The 24237-nt window shown below is 38.5% G+C and overlaps 1 protein-coding gene across 1 annotated transcript in view; it reads right to left on the bottom strand.

The window, feature by feature from the left end:
• Nucleotides 1-24177, bottom strand: part of DCAF13 (DDB1 and CUL4 associated factor 13) — a 27978-nt gene extending 3801 nt beyond the window's left edge. Inside the window, exons 1-9 of the mRNA XM_082479208.1 lie at nucleotides 24090-24177; nucleotides 20299-20498; nucleotides 18917-19024; nucleotides 17084-17173; nucleotides 15991-16146; nucleotides 15184-15261; nucleotides 10599-10681; nucleotides 8473-8637; nucleotides 5051-5186 (exon numbers count right to left, since the gene is read on the bottom strand). Of these exons, the coding sequence (XP_082335334.1) occupies nucleotides 5051-5186; nucleotides 8473-8637; nucleotides 10599-10681; nucleotides 15184-15261; nucleotides 15991-16146; nucleotides 17084-17173; nucleotides 18917-19024; nucleotides 20299-20498; nucleotides 24090-24159 (1086 nt within the window). The 5' untranslated portion in view covers nucleotides 24160-24177. The remainder of the gene's footprint in view (nucleotides 1-5050; nucleotides 5187-8472; nucleotides 8638-10598; nucleotides 10682-15183; nucleotides 15262-15990; nucleotides 16147-17083; nucleotides 17174-18916; nucleotides 19025-20298; nucleotides 20499-24089) is intronic.
• Between the last annotated feature and the right edge of the window lie 60 nt (nucleotides 24178-24237).

Here is a 24237-nt window from a genome sequence, read left to right as displayed (position 1 = left end):
TTTGTACTGTACAGTATTTTAAACTCCACACTATTAGACTTGTAATTCAGCATGAGAATATGAAATGGCTGTTTATCTACCTTGCCCAGATTGCCCTTCTAGGTTAGGGCAGACAGAGCACTGATGTAACATATTTTTAGAATGTGAACGTGTCCCAGCACTTTTCTACACCATAGCTTGTCTTTATTTAATATTTTCCATTGCTTCGCTGCAAACACATTTCTAAATTTATTGCCATAAATTTTATTACTCATTGTTTACTTGGACCACAAACGTACGGCTTTTTTATATCTAAATGGATGACAAAAAAAGAAAGGTAATGTAGATGTTAAGAGCATAAAATCATAGCAAAAGGGGTGAAGTTACATGTGCATTAAATCACAAACACGAAATCACTACAAAAAGACTGCCATGTCACACAGTATCTGGTACTGCTTGTTATCAGCCTTAATTCACAAAATGGAACTGTATACTAGAGGCAGACTGAAAGGATATACAATTACTTAAACCATTTTGATGCACTCCTGCTAATCAAAACCAAGACCAAAACCAAGACTTGTAACTGCACACCTTTTTCAGTCCTTACTCAAAAGCTGTTATTTCTGCATCCTGTAAGAAAGGAATATGCTCCACTATTAGTGTCAAGAGTGAGTGAAACAGTTTTACACTTACTGAAATATAAATCATTCCCAAGCAGAAAGTTTTCTTCTTCAATTGACCAGTGCTCTGTTCTAATTCCCAACTACTTTGGAAATGTAACAGAGCCAAATTTTGCAGCTGTTACTCACAGAAGTAATGTTACCAAGCATTTACACTCCAAGAACTGCAGGTGTAGATTTTTTTTTATAATGTGTCAATAGATTGAAGAACAATACAGTTTTTTGAAGTTTTACTGATCGTTCATTGCTTTCACTACAATTAAAAAAAAAGTATCCCTTTCTTTGTATTAATTAAATTAATTTTATTCTATTAACTGAAATCTACTCTATTACTGCTGCTTTTCCAGACTTTTCACTCAGACAAGGCTCTACTTTCCTCTTTTCCTCAAAAGCCAAAGTCATTTGCCCTTTCAGAAATCCCAAACCTCTCCGAGAGCACAGGTACAAAAGCCTCAAACATACTTAACATGTCGTATTCTATGTACAGTATTTGAACAGTCTGGAGTATCTCAGCAGTCTTGTTTAATTGAGCCTTTTGCTTCCGGACATGCAGAGCTACATGTTTACTGTTTTAAAAATAACACCTGTTAAGTCCTATTTAATAATAATTACTATTTTATCAACTTTTATTAAAAAACCTAAACACTGCAAATTATTTTAAAGCAACTTCTGCAGCAGCTCCAACAGAGATTTGGGTTTTGTTACCCCTATGTAAAACCCATGCAGACTTATTTGTCAGTGGAGTGGAGACACAGCATGCCTCTGGCTCCTCCAGAGACTTTTATTCTTACTTTAATGTTTCACTGATTTTGGATAATGAGTACGATGCCAAATACATTAAAAAATAAAAGAAACACGCGTGTCAGAACTGATGACTGCTAGGGTAGCCACGGTTCAGAAAGCACAACTTTCTGACTGGATAAATGTTCATCAGTCACAACGTAAGTACCTCCTTGGAACCCAGCAACGCTAAAAACAAGTAAAACTAAGTACTCGCCAAAGAAAAAAAAAAATATTTGATTACCACTTTTCTTTCTCTTTCAGGATGCTGGTTTCCATCCACTCCCACCCCAAAAATATCCATCTTAAAATACAATGTATTACAGGATGTTAGCATTATATCAGAAATACAGTGACCTTTGGATGAGTCATTCAATCAAATCTTCTCAGCGAAGAAAAACAGCAGACCAAGCAACTAAGCATTTAAGACCTATTCTGACACTTCTGACAGAATTACTGAGTGTTCATCTTTGAATATTCTAAGTGTTCAAAAAATAGCCACAGACTATGGAAGAACTGGACATCTGTAAAATGAGCAAGCATATGTCTATGAAGATAAGAACACCAATCCTCTAAAAAAGAAGGACCAGGTACTAATGAAAAACAGTGCAACCTGATAAATAGCCATTAACAGTTGCAATGTTGAGAATCACAGGAACTACCAGGTGGATCAAACAAGGATTGGCAGTTGCCTGAATCCAAGCAACATTTCCAAGGTATATACAAGAATGTGATAAGCCATAGAGATTCCATTCTTAAGTCCTATTAGCAACAATTACTCTCTAAACATCTGAAAAATAAAATTTCATAGCGCTTCTAAAAAAAAAATTAACAACAACTATAGCAGCTTTGGACAGTTACTAATTTAATATGCAAATTCTGTGCTTTCCTAAATTCAAAGCTTCTACAGCACAATGCTTGAACACATTTCCACATAAGATATGGGGATGTGAAACATTAACTCTTCTTATTATAACATAATTCTTTACAAGTTTATTAGCATCATCCATGTGAAATGAGAGCAGTTTTTCTACATAATTCACTATGTCCCTTGTAAGTTCTTCCTGTATTTCTAAATAATTTTGCTTTCTTAAGATATCTTTTGATGTTGCAAGATGGTTTTTTGAAGATAGCATGACGAGTTTTGTATTCTAAATGATGGGATTACTTTCATTTCTGATAGTAAATAAAAAAAATCCAGAACAAACAAACAAAAAAATCAACAAGAAAACACCTGCCACTTGACCTGTGTGTTATAGATAGCTAGTGACTTAGTTCTCTTGGGAGCTGATAGCCAAAGAACTTTGACAGAAATGCTTACAAACCCTGACATACATGCATGCTACAAAAGCCGTATTTGTATGATCCCACAACAGCAGAAGTGAATTGTATGCACAGCCTCCAAGAGGCATGTTAAGCAGCAACAATGTACTTACCAAAAACCCAAAGGACAGGCTATTTTACATAGGATTTGCTGTCAGGTCAAAGAACACAAGAGTATTAACGTGTGACATCCAATAGACGCTACTCATAATTGGTAGCACCTTTTTTAGGCCCATTCGTGGCCAGTTTTCACTGATGCAAATACTACAGAAAACAGCAGAATGTCATCTACCACTCTACATTTTGAATATTTAAACGATAACCAAGTTGTCCTTTTGGCACGTAGTACTTCTGCTATGCAGGAGTAGTAGGGTTTGCCCATTATTGCCTAGAGCCGAATATCCTTACTCTTTCATAAGAAAAGGAGCCAATGCCACCTAGTAGTCAACAGAGTGAATTTGCTGTTCATACCTGAAAATATTAGGAATCGCTCTATATGAAAATAGTATTTTTGACATTCTTTTTACCTATGTGTCCTTCACACACAGGGCACAGAGCAAAAATGCATTCTGTTATAGAAAAACATCTTAGAGTGAGAGAGCATGCTCTCTCACTAAGAATACAGTGAGTAAAGAGAACATTTCAGTTAATACTATAAAATCAGGTGAAAAGGGCGTTGCCATGAGCATACGGATATGACAATATGGAAACAGGCAATATTTCTGCCCAACCATCCTGTCTAAGCAAATTCAACATAAAAGTTAAATCAAAAAGTAAATTCTATAATGAGCTCTGTGCAATCCTTGGAATTAGCAAGCATGGGACTGATATTTAAATGCTTGACTGATGCTCTACATGGGAAAATCCCAAGAATCAGTTCAGAACAGAAAAAAAAAAAAAACAATAAAAAAAAGCATCCTCAACAAAAAAGAAGAGTTATTCCATTAAAGAATTTAATTAGTAGTTTGCAATCAAAAATACTGTACAGGTTACAAAGTAATGTTTTGGTTTCTTTTTTTTTTTTTTTAACTCTATAGCTCTATAGCAAAGACGAGAAAAATCACAGGACTTCCAAATACCAATGGTGGAGATATACATGTAGTTTTAGCTGTGCTTCATACCATACCCAGTGCTTCACAGTGCACAACTGCCCATGAATTACCCCAATCCACACTGTAGCCCTAAGTACTCCTACCACTCCCATATACCTGCCACCTCTCCCAGCTCCACTTCACTTGCCTCCTATGGAGATACGATCACTTGATGGAGCTTCAGGTAATCACAAGCAGCCCTAGACGTGACTATGCCATAGATCCATCCCCTTAGCTGTACAATATTCTTCCCTGAATTACAGCTTCCCTTTCCTACCCCCTCAATCTTCCACAAGATCAAGCAGGAATTCCCCCAAGCATTATTTGACAGCTATGCTGATGGGCTCAGAAAAAGCAATGTAAGCACCTCCAAAATACCCTAACAATATAAAGCTACATAAAGGGATTACTCCCAGCGGACAAAGTGTCAAATTCATTCTCCAAAGTCATCCAATACTTTAATACAACTGTGCAGATGAATACATGCAAGTGGTAACTGTAACAGAATGTTTTGGCTTTGTCTATACATAAACCTTTGAACAAGTGTAACTGAAAAGACATGTATCTAATTGGACTGATGACTCTTCCTACTAGGAACACTTCAACCAAACCGACTTACATTGAATTAAATGGACTTCAGACACCACACTAGTTTGCCCACTTGATATCTGAGAATTATATAGGGTAATGACAATCTCAGTTATGCGTCGGTGCAAATGGTCTATTTTACAATGCATATGCCTATCACAGTATGAACCACACATGAACCAGTCGCGTTCCAGTCAAAATTTTTAAAAGTAGTAACCCTAAGCTTCAGTAGAATGACTTCTGCATGGCAAACCAGAATGTACTGCTTTTTCTCTAGTGCAAAGGGATGAATTCTCACCTGTAGCACCCAGGTAAAAAACTCTAATCTAGTTAGAACTGATGATTATTGTTAACATTAAATAAGACCAAAAAAAGTGACCTTGTGTAGCAACAAGAAGCCACGCAATTTTATTATTATTATAAGTTGTAGTAAATACAATGAGCTATACTGTGCATTGCAGTTTTCAGATTAAATACAAATATCAAACTACCATTTTACATTCACCCCTTTAGAAACAAGTTTTTGGAAGCTGAATAGGCTGACCAGTTCTAACAACATAAAAAAAGCCCCAAACATCGTGATAACAAAAAACAAAATGCAACTCTTACCACTCCCAATTTTTCAGAAGCATTAGCTTTCCACAGGCGAATATTCATCTCATCTGAGCCACAGAGAATATATTTGCTATCTGAAGTCCATTTTACAGTGATGACGTGCTGCATTCGCTTTGTATGATATACCTCCCTAAAGCAAAGAAAAACATTTTTAAATGATCTACCATCACTTTTCCCATCAGCATTGCCTTTACAATATCAGAAAGCATGCTGTTCAAGGTAAAAGTATTTTTTACTTTCTGTTGGTTTTTTTTTTAAATCTGACTTTTTAAAAGCACTGTGCTGATCTTAAATCTATACAGAGAGAAATTTAAATAAAGTATGATGGTTAGACTGATTAAGGACCACCTAGGATAAAATGCTTTTTAAAAAGGTGTTTTCATAGAAATTACAGTAAATAGCTAAAGAGTAACTTTTTGCAAGACATGCCATGGGTGTACAATATGATATGCATAGCATACCTGAAATAATTTTCATTAATATGCTGTTGCACTGTTATAGCATTAGAGAATGGGACTGCAGAAGAATGGGTGCCAAAGAATCTGACAGCACCGTTATGAACATAAACAAAAGAACAGTAAATAAACACCTCCAGCTGTCCATTTACAACATGGCAATGGATTGGCTACTCTTCATTACGATTTACCTCCCTTTCCCAAAATGGACTTCCTTATCCTTGTCTAAAGGACTTCTAGGAAAAAAATTTGTAACCCTTAAAACTCAAAGAAAAAGTCTTCAGTCCTGCAAACAAGAACTCAGTGAGAAATATCAGCTACTAAAAAAGGATTCAGAACAGCTGTGTGGCTATTAAAGCATAAGCTACATTTACTTTCTGCCAATTAGACTCCTGCTCAAGAAGTGCTGGCACCTGTTGAAAAAGGTTTTTACAGTACACTTAAACCAGTATTTAAATGAAACTTACATAATTTTCATTAACTCTGTACCAAACAAGCAGAGCAATATTATTCATAAAGTTATTCTTTTATTTCTGCCATAAAAATATAGGACTAAGTACACTTTCCTGGTAATTTTAATTATTTATTAGCATTCTAAAGGTGAAGAATAAATAAGGCCTACTTATTGTCCACTAATACCCACTCCTTCAGTATATCAGCCACGCAGTGCAACTTATAGACTATTCTCTTTCTTCTACCTTGTTAGTTTTACAAGTAAAATGCAAGTAGTAACGGAAAGGAAACGTGGAAACAACACCTATTCAAGAGCCATGGAAAAACTAGACAGGGCTTGAGCTGGAAGGGTTGTAAGAAAAACAAAAGTAATCAATACTCTACCTTAAATAAGCTTTAATAAGCTTAATCACCTTTTGTAATTCAGACTCAAGTGATTCTCTACAAGAACTGTGGAAGACTGAGCATGAGTACCTTCAGAAAACATTAATACATCAGCTTTTTAATGATGTTGATGTTTTAATAGCATGTGTGCACATACGCATTTTTACAAGGATTCCTAAGTTTACTTTTATTTTACTATTTGGCCAAATAACAAAGCTTTTCTTCACAGACCTTTGGGGAACCGAGTACTTTTCCTTTCGTTACTCTGAATTTTCAGCCTTTGCCTCTCCTGTTGCTGTCATCACAAGTTATTAAATAACATTCTCAGGGAAAGGAAAAACACGAACCATGGCCAACTAAACTGGATCTGTCATTTAAAAAATTCACACAGCCATCCAGTTCCATTTACCAAAAATTTACTAAATTTAATCAACTTCATAATAAATCTTATTTCTTATGGCTAATCAATTTCCTAATTTCAATTTCCATTTTAAAATAAAATAGAAAGCAATGGAAGGTAGGAGTTTTTCAGATTGGCAGGAGATCAAAAGTCAAAACTGGAGTATCGTCAGGAACCTTGTTTACAGACATTTTTAACTGCCCTCCCAGTTTTCCAGGTGGGATCAGATCTTCCATTTGGTGACTTTTCTCCATTCCATGGGATTAATTTCAACTGTGCAACTCTGAAAAAGCCCAGCTTTTTCAAGCTAAGTTCTTTATTTTTAATACTCTTCCTCACTAGATGTATGGCCACCACACAGAAGGGGAAAAAGGGGAGGGGGAAAGAGGAAAATTCCTTCCACAGGCCTTGGCAACAATCTGCTATAATGTGGAATAAAGCCTTTTACTGTTGCCTTATGGCATCTGCAAGCTTCTCCTCAATGATGTGCTTTAACTTTGCATATCACCACTTTTGTGAACATAACTATTCCATAGAAAGGAAAATCTGTAGAACACAAGAACTGCTTAATAATATAAGAACTAAAAAAACAAAACAAACAGACCCACAAAGGAACTGCAATACATAATTACATTTAAAATATTATTGCAAGACAAAAAGAAAATGAAAACTACCTGTAGATCAGTTATAAAGCAAAATGTAAACAGCCCTTCTTAATCTCTAATGCAGTATAGGAGCATACCAACAGTTACGTTGAATAATGCATACATAACTGCATCAATCAATAAGAAAAATATACTCCTCCCCCAATCAATATTTCAACATTATCACCCCCTAAACCACCTAGAACTTGACCTAACAGCAACTTTTGGGGCAGCCAAGGTTGGACAGAGGAAGGCAACTAGAAGTAAAATAAAGTTAAGAATAAAGAAAAAAGTGGAAGAACTGACAACAGAGGATAACAAAGGTAGGTTTATGAAGAACAAATGATAGCAGACAGATCTGATAACTTGCTTCAATTCTCACCAAATTGAAGAAAAATAATAATGGAGACACAGTAGATCAAATCTGAACTTCAGCAAAATATTTAATACACTGCCTTATGAAATCTTACATGAAAAAACTAATTCAAAGTGAATTGTATTCAAAGCCTTGTCACATGAATCAAAACCAGGTTAACAAAATGTGAACAAAAGGTAATAACCATACTGAAACAGATCACAAAAGTGTCCCAAACTGATCCTCAGTTTCATTCATACAACAACGCTTTTCACGTAACATCTTCAGCAATCACCCATATAGGATGAAGACAGTCCCTAGAAAACCAAATGCTACAATGTTGTAAGACACTGCAAACTTAAGTGGTGACAGATACAGTACAAAGTGACCTAAAAACATTGAAGATACATATAGAGGGAAATAAAATGGGATTCATCTTGGTAAAATACAAATGAGTACACCCAAGAACAATAATCCACTGTAATTTTAACCCAAAACTGCATAAGTACTGCTATTCATTAAGTAGTTCTACTGTAATACATACTCCAGAATTATCTGGCAACTACATGACCTGTCAATCTCAAGTTATATACAGAATAAGATTACAATATTCACAGGAAGTAAATGCCCCAATGAAGATGTTAATGAATGAATTCAGAATTTTGAGGACTAGGCTGGTCACTGGAATGAATGACAGCAAGAGAGAAAGCTGTAGAGTCACTCACCTGCTGTGACCTTTGTCTACAGGAAAAATGCGGATAGACTTATCAAAGCTGGCAGAGACAAATTCTTTCCCAGTTGGTGAATAATCCACATCAAGAACAGCAGACACGTGATCCATATGCACCATCACAGGTGATTCAAGAAAGCGCATATCAAACGTATATAAGCTTTAAAAGAAATACACCAACAACTTAATATCTTAACAGCTCCTAAGTAAATAATACATTTCTGCTGAACATCTACTTTAATCATACATAAACCACTCTTAAAGACAGATCCATATTGCAGAGGTAACTCTTTAAAGAGTGTGTGCTCATACCACATGAAAAGAAAGAACGATATATTGTTTATGGCTTGAAAAAAGTTTATTAACCAGAGGCTTTAGTTATTGGATCAGACCTAGGTTTCTTGCTCACTGTCAAAGCACAGATGGTCTCCACTATTCCCTTCATCACCTGTTGATGGGTCACAACCAAACCCATTTCTCCAACCACCACACTGTCCTCCTTTACTCCATCTTCATCTATAAGTATATAACCTGAACTTGGACAAGCATCTCTGAATCATTACAGCAAGCCTATCAACTCGTTGAGGTTTTTAGATATTCCCATACTGGGAACTCCTAGTAATTCCAAGTCTTCTGTGAAGTTCCCATTTGGTTGGCACCCTCTCCTACCACCTAATCGTCTTTAGGCCAGAGAACGTTGGAGTCCAAGCAAAGCTTGGTCCTTCAATACATGGAGATACTACTTCAGCAGAGCACACTCCTAGTAGAAAACCATTACATTAAAAATAACTCTCAGCTTCTGGACCACAGCTGGTTTGCTCTTAAGCACCTCAAAGCTCAGGTGAGGTCTACCTGTACTCCCTTTGAATCAATAAGCCCACTGACACATAGCAAGGCATAATAACTGAGTAGATCGTTAATTTGCCTAGGGCCAATAAGCAAAGATGCTTCACAAAGCATTTATGAAACCTGCTTAAGATCTACAATTCAGTAGAACTACTATATTAAAAACTGGTAATTTAGCAGGTTTCTCATCCTCCTTGCTGCAGATGAATGCATAACTGGAATTAATTCAATGTTTCTTATTCAATAGGTTACTGGCAACTATTGTTTTTCTCCTTCTAAATTCCCCAAGAAAAGCTATGCTAGCATCATATTCAAAACCGCTACTCCATATAATGAGGTATAACTTGCATGTGCATTGTTGATACATGCATTTGTCATTGCACTAAGACTAATTACTTTAGTTTGCAAGAGGACAGTTGCCCCTGACAGTAAGAACTACCATTTTTAGTTTAGCAGGGGCGGGTGGGGTGAGGGTGGGTGAGGTTTATAAACAAACAGATTAGATAGACTGTTAGCCCTACCATACCATAACCAAAATCGGTGAAAAGCAGTACATTAAATACAACACCCACTTTCACAGTCTGGGCCAGATTCTATTTCCTTGGAAAAACAGCCTTAAGATAAGTGATAAAATTCTTATGTTCTCGAAGAAAACAGCGATCTATTGTTAGATCACTGATTTCCTGCAAAAAAGGACATGGAGCATATTTTGCAGTGGCCTAGTTTTGAAGAGACTGCTTTTTCAATATCAGATTAGCCATTCACATGAATAGTATTGTTCAAAAGTAAAAAACTGCTCTGAAACATTGAAAGGATAAGTATTGCAGTCTCTGGAACTGTTTCACAAAGGATTAATTTCTTTTTTTTTTTATGAAAGGTTTTCATCAAAATAGCTGACCAGTACAATATATCAACTTCACAAGAGCCGACAAGAAAATAAAACACTTATATTGCCTCAGACCGGACCAACAGTATTTATTTCCCAGGTCCCACTGCAAGTTACACTTGCATTGGTTCAGCTGCATTTTTTGTAAGTTACACTGCCTTTTTCTTCCCTGAGTACTGAAACACAGAGGAAGAGGTAGTCTATTATCAATCAATTTTTTTTTTTTTTAAATCAGTGAGCCTATAATTCTCTAGGCTATTACTTAAGTGATTCAAATTTAGAATGTAGGTAGTTTTTTAAAACGTACTTTAGCATGATGATAAATCACAAAAACACAGATTAAAAACATAACACGATCAGGATTATCAAAAAAGCAAGGACACACTTACTTGTAATCTTCATTTGCTGCAGTAAAAACGAAAGCTTCCATGGGGTTCCAACATAGTGTGTTTGTCCTCATGTTCAAGATAACCTGAAAAATATTTACACATTGCTATTTTGTTATAGGCAGTAAAACACTCACTATATTCAAAGCTTCCTATACCACTGGAGAAAAGCACTTCCTAGATACAGAATTATAGCAGAGAAATAGTGACATGACAGCAGTGTTAGAATTGGAACTCAAGACTCCCTGTCCCTCATCATATGCTCACTGCTTTATGCTACACCGTGTTCATCTTTGGAGACCCCAACACAAGAAGGACAGAGAGACCTGTTGAAGCAGGTCCACAGGAGGGCCACAAAGATGATCAGAGGGCTAGAGCACCTCTGCTGTGAGGGTAGGCTGAGAGAATTGGAGTTGTTCAGATGGGAGAAGAGAAGACTCTGGAGAGACCTTATAGCACCTTTCCAGTACCTCAAGGGCACCTACAGGAAAGACAGGGAGAGACTCTTTAACAGGGAGTATAGCGATAGGATGAGGGGTAATGGTTTTAAACTCAAAGAGGGTAGATTTAGATTAGATATCAGGAAGAAATTCTGTACTCCGAGGGTGGTGAGACACCGGCACAGGTTGCCCACAGAGGCTGTGGATGCCCCATCCCTGGGAGTGTTCAAGGCCACGTTGGATGCAGCTTTGAACAACCTGGTCTAGTGGGAGGTGTCCCTGCCAGTGGCAAAGGGGTTGGAACTCAATGATCTTCAAGGGCCCTTCCAAACCAAACCATTCTACGATTAAATTTTCCTCTGGAAGTCATCTTAGAAGCAAATTCTTCTAAAGTGGTCATTTAACATGTAAACATGTTAGTGGAGAACACGTAAACCTGGAACTTCTGAAAAATTTCACCTCTCCATCATATTTACAGGAACCTTTAGTTAAGTAATCTATAAACACGTGTAATTAAATGATTATTTCAAAGGATAGTCATTAATTGATGCTGTGAACCAGCATTTGCAAAGCTATTATAATATTTTGATGTTCTCCCAGTTATTAGTAGCGCTTCATTATTTTTTCTCTGAAATTGCAGTTCATAGAATGGTCATGAATTCTCCAGGACAGTTGCCATTTCTTGTTGAAGTACCAAGCCACGTGTGTAAAGTTACTGTGTTGTAATGTACTCACCACTATCACTGCACTAGTGGTGAGTCATTTGCTACATATTCGTAAGATTAGCTTACTGCTAGTAAGTAGATGGCTACAAGAGGCCAGTTTGCCTTAAAGTGGGAGGAAGGCAGCTGATGACAGCCTAATAAGACCCTTCTACTTTGCCAACAGTGGATTAGACAAGAAGTATTAAGAAGGTGTATGTTGGATGCCCTCACCTTGGAGGACAGCTGTGGCAGTAACAGCTGGGCCCCTGTGGGAGAATGGGAGGCAGGGAGGAGGCCATCTGACACCCCACACGACACAACAGCTTTGGCTTCTGCTGAGTCTTGGAGGAGCTTTCAACCATTGTATTTAAAAATAAATCCCATACAGTACGCCTGACACAAAGTAGATGCGTAATTACAGAGTAACTTATTAACAAACCAAACAACTCTAAATAGGATTTTCCACAATGCTCCAGGCCAGCCATAATCCTACTTGAAAATCCTGAAATTTGGGTGTTTAATGCTATGGTACTCCAAACTCATTTTTGTTCTCAGTTTACTATACCAATCACCATAAATTTACATACATAACAAAATATAGTCGTACAATTATAACTTTTACAATAATGAACACAATCTTAAAGCAAGTTAATAACGACAACCTCTACTGAACTGCTCCCCCAAAAAAGATTATGATTTTATGAGTGTTTGTGTATTCTGATGATTCTCATTCTCTGCAAGTCCTCATTTCCTGGGTGACATTATCCTGTTCAATACAAAGTCTGTGCTGCAAAATACTACTCGTTATCAGAAACTACATGCATCCAGAGCTGAATGTAATACACAGATGTCTAAAGTGATCTCTACTTTAAAAAGTGATTTTACTGAAAGGATAGGCCACTGAAAGACCCTATGTTTACAGTAATGTGACAACTAGAATTTCTTCAGATTTCAGTATTGTTCTTATAGTTATAAACCTTGCATGTATCTGGGAAGCTAATAATTGAAGGAGGGCTCTTTATTCTTCCCTCTCCAAGATTTTCAGCCATTGCAAAATGAGTACACGATAAATGTTCAAATATTTATTACACCTATAACGTGTTAAACCATGCTACAAAATAACTCTGATATTGCTGAAAAATCCAGCTTTTTCTCAAAAGGGGTCAGGTTTGGTCAAATCCATGCTCTGCATCTTGCTTCACTATTTTTTCACCCAAATTTACAAGCATTCAGTTTATTTCAGCAGTGGCACTTGGAATTAAAATAGTGCCTAAGAAAAGGATTCTCTGTACAGTTCTAGCATTATATTCAGTAACAACTATGTAAGGCAACTTGGGCTGGAAGTGATTTAAGTTGCTGTAAATACGTTAATAATGGCATTTCTGAACAATCTAAAGCTTTAGCAGAGCCATCTCCTGACACTTTTTTAATCAACTGGAGATAAGGTTGGGCATTTCATAAGAAAAAGTCCTTACTAAGACAAGTCAAAGTTGTGAAGTCCCTAAAGACTTGGCTGTCTTGGTTTACTTATTTTAACTGTGAGCACTTGCTTATAAAGAGTGTCAGCCCAGAGACTGAGATTAATTTTTTGTGCGATCCAGTCTTGTGCTAATCTGTTCTCCTTTACTACCTATCTAAAAATGTTACAAACAACGGACAACACAGTTCCTGTCAGCTATTTAAATGCTAAAGTCTATGTTTAAAACACACTAAGCTTTCCTGCAATCCCTCAGAGTGCACAAGAACAACTTTTAGTTTTAAAGCATACCAACTTCTATTGAAAGATCTTCCTCTTGTCATGCAACAGGAGTGCTTCCCTTTAACTTTTCCCAGCTTTTTTAGACTAGTTCTTATTTTGCACTTAGGCAGCATCTCACCATCTTATCCATTCCTCCTTCAAACTTAAGACTGTGAAACTCACAGACAGGACAAATAGGCAACACAGCTACTGCTTCATGATGTGTAAAACTGTACTCCTATTTCTGTTAAGGAAGGGACTCCCACTGAGTTCCAAACTCAGGGCAGTGGGTGAGCTGCTTTGCTGATCAAACATCAGGAACCCAGCAGTGCTAGGAGCCAGTGCCCATACATAGGTAAAGTACCTCTAATAAGCAGCGCCCTTCTCTTGGAAGTTACAAAGCTCTTAGCTCTCAATGCAGAAACGGACACTCAACCTGCCTCTCCACAGGAGAATCATCCTTATCCCAGCAGGAAACCCAGCACTATATCCACAGATGTAAGGAAGCATTCATCAGCGTTTTACTCCTATAGCAGGAAATGCACCTAAGCATGCTGCTTACTACATGAGATACACATATGTATATATATGTGCACACCTGTATATATGCACATGTACATATACTTTTATATATTTAGCATATATACATATGTAAAATCCTGTTAGCTTCAAACTTAGTTCACAAAGGCTCAAACTACATCCTTTTAACTTGTAACTGCAGATCTACAGCACTGGCTGTGTTTAATTCAACAAATCCCCAACTAGCATCACTGACTTTTTTTTTTTTTTTTTTTTTTTTTTATAAGCACTGTCTCAGCAGCCCAAATGAAACATCATTAAAAATTGTTGCGGCACAGGGAGAGAAAGAAATACTGCTATGCCAACAATATTCCTATTTTATAACTAAGTTAAATACCATTATAGTGTTCTAGAGTATATCAGAACAGTGTCATTGCAGACAGTACATAACATACCAGAAAGATACTGAGTGTGTATTCACAAGCCAGAATTTCATATTTCATGAAGAAAATTGTTAAGATAGTTCTGGGACTCAAACCCACCAAACTTGATCAAGGTTAATATGTGCGTATGAAATACTGGCTTCTTGTTTTAAGTAAATACATACATTCTCTTAAAAATAAATAGGAATCTTCATGTAATTGGTAAATTCCACACATAAATACAATTTTTATTCCACTGCAAAGGATTTCTGAATGTTTATAATAGGTGCAGGGGCGGGGAGGGGCATTTGTGTCCATGCAAAAGAAAAACACCTTCTCAAATGCAGAGCAAGGCTCTCCAATAGTGGAAAGGAAATACCTTAGAAGTTACCTTGTTTGCTTCTGGCATGGAGGAGAACATAATAATAATAAAAAGAAAAAAGAAAATCACACATACACAGACAGAATGCAATATAGGAACATAAAGTTCTTATTCTGAAATTGCTGTCAGGTCAGGCACTTTATCCAGAATTACAACAGAGTAAACATGACAGCCCGTTCGAATGCAGAAAAGGGCCCTTTAACTCTGCATGGTTTAAACCCCAACATTAATTCAAACTCAGTTAAAAGACTCAAAATTAGACAATGAAAACTCAGTGAACTCACAGTTCAGAGCTTCCCTTTCTCTATTCTCATCAACAGTTACAGACTATTTACATATTCAGCACAATTATTAGTGCCATAAGCTTCTGTTAAAAAGATTACCTTCTTTAATGGAGTTGATTTTCTCATATCATATAGCACAATATTTCTGTCAGAAGCACAGCTTCCCAAAAGGTATGTCTAAAAAACAATAACAAAAAAAAACAAACACAGAAAAACAGTGTGAAGGGTCTTCTAAACACTTCTAGAGCATGGTTAGCAGCTTACATTAGATACCTAAGCGATTTCACAAAGCTGGTAGTCAAATAGTTCCTTTTTTAGTCAAGGAAATACATTCATTGTTCTTTCTGTGCAGCTAATTATTCAGCATGAACATTTTAATAGCTTCCCTTGTAAGATTATGAATCCACCCAGTCCTGTCTACTTCAAAAGCAACAAGTAATTCCTCATAAACACTTCATCGACGAACACAGCCCAGCCAAGAGGTATATAGGAACTGCTGTAGAAGATCACATACAATTGTTTTGCCATGGAGAGGGGGAGAAGCCTTAGTCACAAAAAGTGCAGTACTGGAACAGATGAGAACTCCACAGCCGCATAACCAGTACATTGTATGACTGAGGTACGGGATATGTACTGCTGTGGGCAGAATGGAGACCACCCTACTTTTCTTTCTCCTCTCCCTCATTGTCAAAGACAAAAGACAAAAAGATGAAAATACACGGTACTACATTCCAAAGCAATACAGCCATAAACAAAAATTATATGTATAAACCCCCCTAAATATTATGTTAAAACACATATCAAAATCCAAATTTGGAAAAAGCCATTAAAGATTGTGTTAATAGAGTTTAGATCTTATATTGGATATCAGTATTTTTCTTGATCAGTATTTAACAGAAACTTTACCTCAATGGGATTAAATTTTACACTGCTTATGCTATCAAAACCCCATGTCAAAGAACACATGGGACTTGTCCTTTGCTCATCCCAAATGTCCACTTGATGGCCACAGGTGGCAAAAACAGCTTCCTTCCAGTGGTGATCAATTCCTGTATACACTGTCTTTAAAAGAAGAAAAAAAAAGAAATCAACAAAAAAACCAAACACAAATTTACAAAACCAATTGTACTAACAAATATGTGACAACAAGCATGTTCTGTTACAAAAAAGATCAACGAATCATTGCATATCGAGTCTGCCATGTTTTTATTCACTTATATTACTGAAAACCAAGTCACCACTGCTACCAGAAACTAAGCCTTACCAGATGTACCCTTACACAATAGACTAGTTTTCTATGTACTCACTTAATGAGCATGCATGCACTTCTTGTTAATTTACAATGCAGTCAGCATTAGAAGCCCATTTACAAAGTCTTGGCTGACTTTAAAGCAAAACGAAATTTTAAGGGTATAACTACAAATTTTCAATGAGGACCTGAACAGATTCCATAGACATTACAATAACTAAAGAGTTTCAAACTATCTATTTACAACAAGCATTTAATGTTGTTCTTAAAATAAGCTCAACATAAATTAAAAGTGCTGAAGTATCTATTTTTAGGCTGCTTTTGTAAAAAAAAAAAAAAAAAAAAACCAAAACGTAAAGTTAATTTTTTTTATTGAATGGCTCCAAGGTATTGGCATGAAAAGAAAGTTATTTAACACAGACTAAGCACTGACAACACATGTCTGAACAGAAAGAGACTACAGAAAGATCTGACCAGATCACAGAAAAGGGATGATTAGTAGAGACAGATCTAAGTAGTCTCCGATGACATTTGAGAGAGTCCTTTCTGGATACATGTAAAATAAATGTAACAAAAACTTGAAGATACTTTAAAAATGCCATTATAAAATTTGATGCCATCACCTTACAACCCATTATGATAACAGGTGATATCAAACCATTTCTCTCTCCTCCCAAAGCTAGATAAGAATTGGTTCAAACTTAATTCAAAAGAAGAGATGTGAGAAAAATCAAAACTTAGATTTACTACCTTTCCAAGAATTGTATGAATAGGTTCTTCTTCTTCTCCATATTCTGGGCTCTCCATTTTCCACTGCTTCACAGTCTTGTCATCACCAACCTGGAAATATTGGAGAAAGTATGTACAGTTTTACATAAATATAGTCTGTTTATTTTATTAGATGTGTTTTGCAATTAAGTACAGGCAGCCTTTCAAAAGAGAATGATCTATGACACACAGAGAAGTGCTCTTTTCTGCCTATTCACTGCTCCCTTTTATACCTCCAAGCTGAAGATTAGCGAAATATTATGATGAGGATAACTAGAAACTGAGAAGGTATATGTACATCGTCTGGCTGGAATGGTGTTAACATTCTTCATAGCAGCCCATATGGCACTGTGTTTTGGATTTGTGGCTAAAACAGTGCTGATAAGGTACCGATGCCTTGGCTACTGCTGAACAGTGCTTGCACAGTGTCAAGGCATTCCCCCGCTGGCCCCACCTCTGTCCATCATCATCCCTGCTTCCCCCATGTGGGCAATAGACTGGGAGGGGACACAAGAGCGACAGATGACATGAACTGGCCAAAGGAATATTCTATACCATATAACATCATGCCCAGCAATAAAAACTGGGGTAGTGGAAGAAGAAAGGGGAGGTGAGGGTTGGCTTCTGAAGTGGCTGCTGCTCAGAGACTGTCTGCTTGTGAAAAGGAGGCGACCGATTCCCTGTTTGTCACTGTTTCCCCCCCAACCACCACCTTTCCTTCACCTATTCAACTGTCTTTATCTCAATCTACAAATCTTTTCCAGTTTTCAAAAGAGATACTTCCAGGGTCAAATAGAAAGAGGTAAGCTGGAACGGTGACTATTTTTTTAGACTACATTCTGTGATTCTTAATCAAATGGCACCTTAAACTGCAAATTATCTTCTGGATGTCATTTTGATGAGCAACTAAACAGTTAAAACGCACTTTCCACCTCGGTTGCTCCAGTTGCCTGTTCCTGACGCCACGCTACCTCTTGCACTATGCCAGCACAAGCTTTTGCATGGCTGTGCAGTGACCTGTATCAGGCAAACTGGCCAAAAAATATTAGCCACACAAGTTTAACTTCCTGTCCTGACAGCCCTGCTTCTCTTTCTTCTTCCTATCTCTCAATTTTCAGGCAGAGGGATTGTCAAAAGGGGATTCTAATTTGGAGTCACTTAGAATTTTTTGCTATCACTTCCCCTACATCCTAACTACTGTCCTCATGACCTGGTATGTACTTCAGAAGAGATAAATAGGTAGTTGTGAAAATAGCTCTTCTATGCCCAGCTCAAAAGCAGCAAACCCTCAGGAAACTCTAGTCTTCAAAAGCAATTACTTTTCTTGTATTATCTTAGAATTGTTTTAATGCAAACAGGAAGACACATTATTTCCAGATGGTTTACGTGCAACTAAATCAGTTGTGGTTGATTTAAGTTAATAAAGCTTAATTAACATGGAACCATCTTGACTTAATCAGCTTATCTTTAATCATAATATATACAAATGGTTACTTTTTTAAGTGTTTGTACGTCTTTCAATGAACGTAATCTACTACTTTAATGAAAACTAGTTTACTCAAGTTTCAATTACATGACCATCTGTTAGCAATTTTCTGGTATTTATCCCTTCCATAGTCTTGAATAACATCCATATCACAGCATCAAAAAAATTTCATCAGTAACAGAATTGTCAGGTTCACTGACAAATTTAATAAACGTATTCATACAATATTTAAATATTGTATGGCAGAGAGTAAGTTGCTGACTGGAAAACAGATGGTGAACAGGCACTCTGTACTGATACACTGTACGAAGAAGACACATTATACTTACAGTGAAGAATGATGTACCACAGAAACGAGCACACATGCCTCGAACAAAGCCTTCATGGGCTTGTATAGTACGAATACACTGTCGTTTGGTCAAGTTCCAAATTTTAACCTGTTAAAACCAGAAAAGTATTATGTTGTTAAGTTTTCTACAGCCCACAACTGCAGTTCATAATTCCAAGTATAAGAGATCACACATGTTGTAATGAAATGGCATAGCTGGCTTGAATACCGGCCAGATTTTACAACATTAAAACTATTTATTTATTCCTCTATTGAAAAAAAGTTTTAAAAGTGCAGCTCTTTCCTTCTTACCCCTCCCCCCCCGCAAGATGTACACTTACCGTATTTTTGCATCCACCTTTTTTTTTTTTTTTATAAACTAGAATTCTTGCTAAGAAATAGCAGCAGTGATAATTTTAGCAAAATATACCCCTCTAAAGAGAAAAGCACAAGGAAACAGCTTTTGGAACAAACAGAATGTTTTCAGTGCAGTTGCTGTACTACATTTTATATAGATGTCCAACTCTCACAGAGGTTTCGGTTTCAAAGCATTTGGGCCCATTTGAAAAAACAAAGAAATGGAGGTCAGTTTTTATATTTGCATGGATTTATACCACACAGTACTTTACTCACTCTACGGTAAGAAATCAGGTTAACGTTTCATATCAATTTATTCCCCTCCTCTCTGAAAAGGTTAATCTCCCTTATACTACCGCATGACATAAGCGCCTTCTATAAAAAGCAGAAAGCAACCAGTTACCCAGAAGACACCTTTAAAATATACAAGTACTATCAAAGGAGCAACATAAGGGTGAGAGAGGACAGAGAATACAAAAATGACAGGCAATTTTTTTTTTCTGCAACTGACTCCAATTAAAGTGTTCTTGCTTGCTATTTATGTAAAATAATCAAACAAATATAGAGTTAGCATTTTTTTAGGCAATACGCTAAATTATTATTCCACAGAGTTTCTGGTTGCATGCTCCTTCTCCCTAGCTCATCTGACTTCATGTGATCTTCTGAACCTGAAGCAGTTTAACTTCTACAAGGGGAGGAGGGGGATTGCACAGGCAGCAAAAAGCAATCACTATGGACTGTAAATATTAATCACTGCTCCATCCCGAGGAACTGAATGTCACACCCTGACATGAACAGCTAAAAGCTGCTGCCTAAAGATTTTTGAAACCCTTTGTGTGCCGGGAGGTTAAAACCTGCAGTTTGAGAAACACTACCCCAAAGTGGGTAGAGTTGCATCTTCTGAGAGAAGATAGGGTATCATGCTGAACAACGACACAGAGAGTATTTAAAAAAAAAAAAGAAAAAAATACAAAAGAGGAAGAAAAAAGAAGAAAGGTACCTTTGCTGTTTATAACTGCAGCTTACCTCTCCATCACAAGCTCCAGACAACACTGTAGACAAGCTCTTTGGGTGTTTGGCCATGCAATTAACTCCATCTCTGTGGCCATCAAGTGAGCTAAGAAAGGGTTTTGCAAACACACGTTCTAGCTTTGTTGCATTCAGAGCTCTTGTGTACTCTCGTGGAACTTCAAATGGATGCAATACAGGGTCATAGTTTCTTGGAACTGCAATAAGAGTAACACAGACATTAAAAACCCATGGTATGTACTGTAGTTCAAGGTAAGCTGAATTCAGAAGCTTTTCTCTTTGATTTTCCTGCCATGGGAGAATTTTCTGCAACACTAAGATTTTTGCCACTCCTACTGTTTTGAAATTGATCCATGGGATCATTAGTATGCTCACTTAACAAGCTTGAAGTTAATAAAGTCTGAAGTTATTTGATGTCATTTTCACGGGTATACTGCTAATCTAACAAAGATATGAATGTACACAACAAACTGGAAGTTGCAGATATCTTGCAACTATTATTAAAAAAAAAAAAAAAAACAAACCACAAAACCCACAACAACCACGAATTTAAAAAAAAAAAAAAAAAAAAAAAAAAAGACCCCCACACCACCAACCTCCTACCACTAAACCGTAACATACACAGAAAGGACATGGCTACATGGACATGCACAAAGAGAGGCAACCTAGCTCTCTTCATGTCTAGTCAGCTGCCAGCCAGCCCTGGCTCAGAAGTGAGACTCATTAGTTTCATTAGCTTGGTCATTTGCTAACACTATCTGGTTTCCCAGACAAGAGTGTTTACATCCAACAAGCTTCAAGCACAGGTCTCTCTGCACCCACCTGCATAGACACATCATAGACAATAAGAAGAGATTCTTTCAGTATATCAATAGAAAAAGGAAGACTAGGGAAAATGTAGGCCCACTGGTGAATGAGACAGGTGCCCTAGTGGTGGAGGACACAGAGAAGGCAGAGTTACTGAATGCCTTCTTTTCTTCAGTCTTCACTGCTAAAGTTGTCCCTCATGAATCCCATACCCTGGAGGCAAGGAGGAAGGTCTAGAGAGAGGAAGATTTTCCCTCAGTTGAGGAGGACCGGGTCAGAGACCACTTGGCCAAGCTGGACATTCATAAGTCCACGTGCCCTGACAGGATGCACCCGCGAGTGCTGAGAGAACTGGCAGATGTTATTGCTAGAACACTCTCCATCGTCTTTGAACGGTCATGGAGAACAGGAGAGGTGCCTGAGGACTGAAGGAAGGCTGACATCACTCCGATCTTCAAAAAAGGCAAGAAGGAGGACCCAGGGAAATACAGACCGGGTAGTCTCACCTCTGTCCCTGGGAAGGTAATGGAGCGACTCATTCTGGATGTCATCTCCAAACATGTTGAGGAACAGGAAGTTATTGGAAGTGGTCAACATGGATTTACCAAGGGTAAATCATGCTTGACCAATCTGATAGCTTTCTATGATGTTATAACCGGTTGGCTGGATGAGGGGAGAGTCGTAGATGTCATCTACCTCGAATTTAACAAGGCTTTTGACACTGTCTCCCATAACATCCCCATTAGGAAGCTGAGGAAGCATGGGCTAGATGAGGTGACAGTGAGGTGGACTGAGAGCTGGCTGTGTGACAGAACTCAGAGGGTTGTGATCAGTGGCACAGAGTCTAGTTGGAGGCCTGTAACCAGTGGTATCCCCCAGGGGTCAATACTCGGTCCAATTTTGTTTAATATATTCATTAATGACCTGGATGAGGGGACAGAGTGTATCCTCAGCAAGTTCGCTGATGATACCAAACTGGGTGGGGTAGCTGACACCCCAGAGGGCCGTGCTGCCATCCAGCATGATCTGGACAGGCTGGAGAGCTGGAAAGAAAAGAACCTAATGAGGTTCAACAAAAGCAAGTGCAAGTGCAAGGTCCTGCACTTGGGGAGGAAGAATGGTAGGCACCAGTATAGGTTAGGGGCGGACCTGCTGGGAAGTAGCTCGGAGGAGAAGGATCTGGGGGTCCTAGTAGACAGTAAATTATCCATGACACAGCAATGTGCCCTTATCACCAAAAAGGCCAATGGAATCCTGGGCTGCATAGGGAAGAGTGTGGCCAGTAGGTCGAGGGAGGTCATTCTCCCCCTCTACTCTGCACTGCTGAGGCCACAACTGGAATACTGTGTCCAGTTTTGGGCTCCCCAGTTCAAGAGGGACAGGGAACTGCTGGAGCGAGTCCAGCGAAGAGCAACTAAGATGATTAAGGGCTTGGAGCATCTCCCTTATGAGGAAAGGCTGAGAGAGCTGGGACTCTTTAGCCTGGAGAAGAGAAGGCTGAGGGGAGACCTTATTAATGCTTACAAGTATCTAAAGGGTGGGTTGAAGGAGGATGGAGCCAGGCTCTTTTCAGTGGTTCCAAGTGACAGGATGAGGGGCAATAGGCACAAGTTAGAACACAGGAAGTTCCGTTCAAATACACGGAAAAACTTTAAGGTGAGGGTGACAGAGCACTGGCACAGACTGCCCAGGGAGGTTGTGGAGTCCCCTTCTCTGGAGATTTTCAAGACCCGCCTGGATGTGGTCCTGAATAATGTGCTCTAGGCAATCCTGCTTTAGCAGGGGAGTTGGACTAGATGACCTCTAGAGGTCTCTTCCAACTCTGAAACTCCATGATTCCGTGATCTTACAACAAATTGAGAAAGACACTGGATATGGACATTGTGCTTCTGTTTTTTGTCTCTTTCGTTCCATTTCATTCAAAAAGGTTGAAAAATCAGCAGAGCAACTGACAACACATCGCTCATTAACAACTGATACTCAGCCTGCTGGTTTCTGAAGACTATTTAATGCATATCAAAACCTCCAAAATCTCTGATGAAATAGAAATAGATATCACTCTGTAATATGACAAAGAATTTGATTTAACAGCTTACACACAAATCACACTTGGAAAATTAACATGTGTTCAGCCACTATTCCAGTGAGTAACTTCAATAACATTTTTCCATGTTATAAGCACGTTACAGCAAATAAATAACTAGAGAATGCTAGTTACGGGTGCTACTTCACACAACATAGTCACCTACCTCCAATTCAATCAAATAATGAAGTATAGGCAATTTAAAATACTATAGGTGTATTGTCCTGCTCAAAATAGTTTGATTTAACGCATCCAAGACACCCAGTTACGTTCCTGCTCCTTCTGACAAAGGGTGGCCATTCTACAAACTTTATTTCTGACACTAGGTAGAGACTAAACCTTATTTCTATCACGTTACACAAGTGAACCTGCAGGGCTGTGTACGATCAGCTCTATGGAAGACGAGCAGAACAGAGCATGTGAAGTCATCATCTCATCTACCAGGCTACAGCTGCTGCATCTAAAAATAACGCGGAAAACCTACACGAATTTTGCTAGTTTTAATATGAGATATGCAAGAAGCAGGACGAGCTGTACCAGGAAAGAAAGAGTAGTAAGTGTAAAAGACTGCTAAGAGCAACCTGGGTTAATACCAAGAGTCCATCTCGGAGTACCACAACGGTGACTAAACATCCCCTCCACCACCAGCTCTAACGGCCTTTCAGACCCCGAGAGCCCAAATTCCGGCTCCTGCCAGGCCGGGGGAGGGGAGACCCGACATTTTTCCACCCGCAGGCCCGCAACCGCCCCCTCGCGGGGCGGGCCGCCCGGGCGCACGCGCACGGCTACCGTTACCGCCTCCTCAGCCGGGGCGGGGGCAGCTGGGGTGGGGGGGCAGGGCCGGCGGCCACCCAAGCGCCTTTCCCCCTGACACTGCCCCCCCTCGCCGCTCGCTCACCGCGCTGCAGGTCCAGCTTGGTCTCCCGGACATAATCGTCGGGGTTGCGGCTCAGCACCTTCACCCGCATCCCGCACGCCGCCGCTACTGCTGCAACTTCCGCCCCGCCGGCAAGAGCGCGCGCCCCTGCCCCTCCCCCACACGTGAC

This window comes from Vanellus vanellus (genome assembly GCF_965231255.1).
Source record: "Vanellus vanellus genome assembly, chromosome: 2".
In the NCBI taxonomy this organism is placed as follows: Eukaryota; Metazoa; Chordata; class Aves; order Charadriiformes; family Charadriidae; genus Vanellus; species Vanellus vanellus.
Note: the sequence above shows the minus strand (reverse complement) of the source record. Positions and strands in the feature narration are given on the sequence as shown.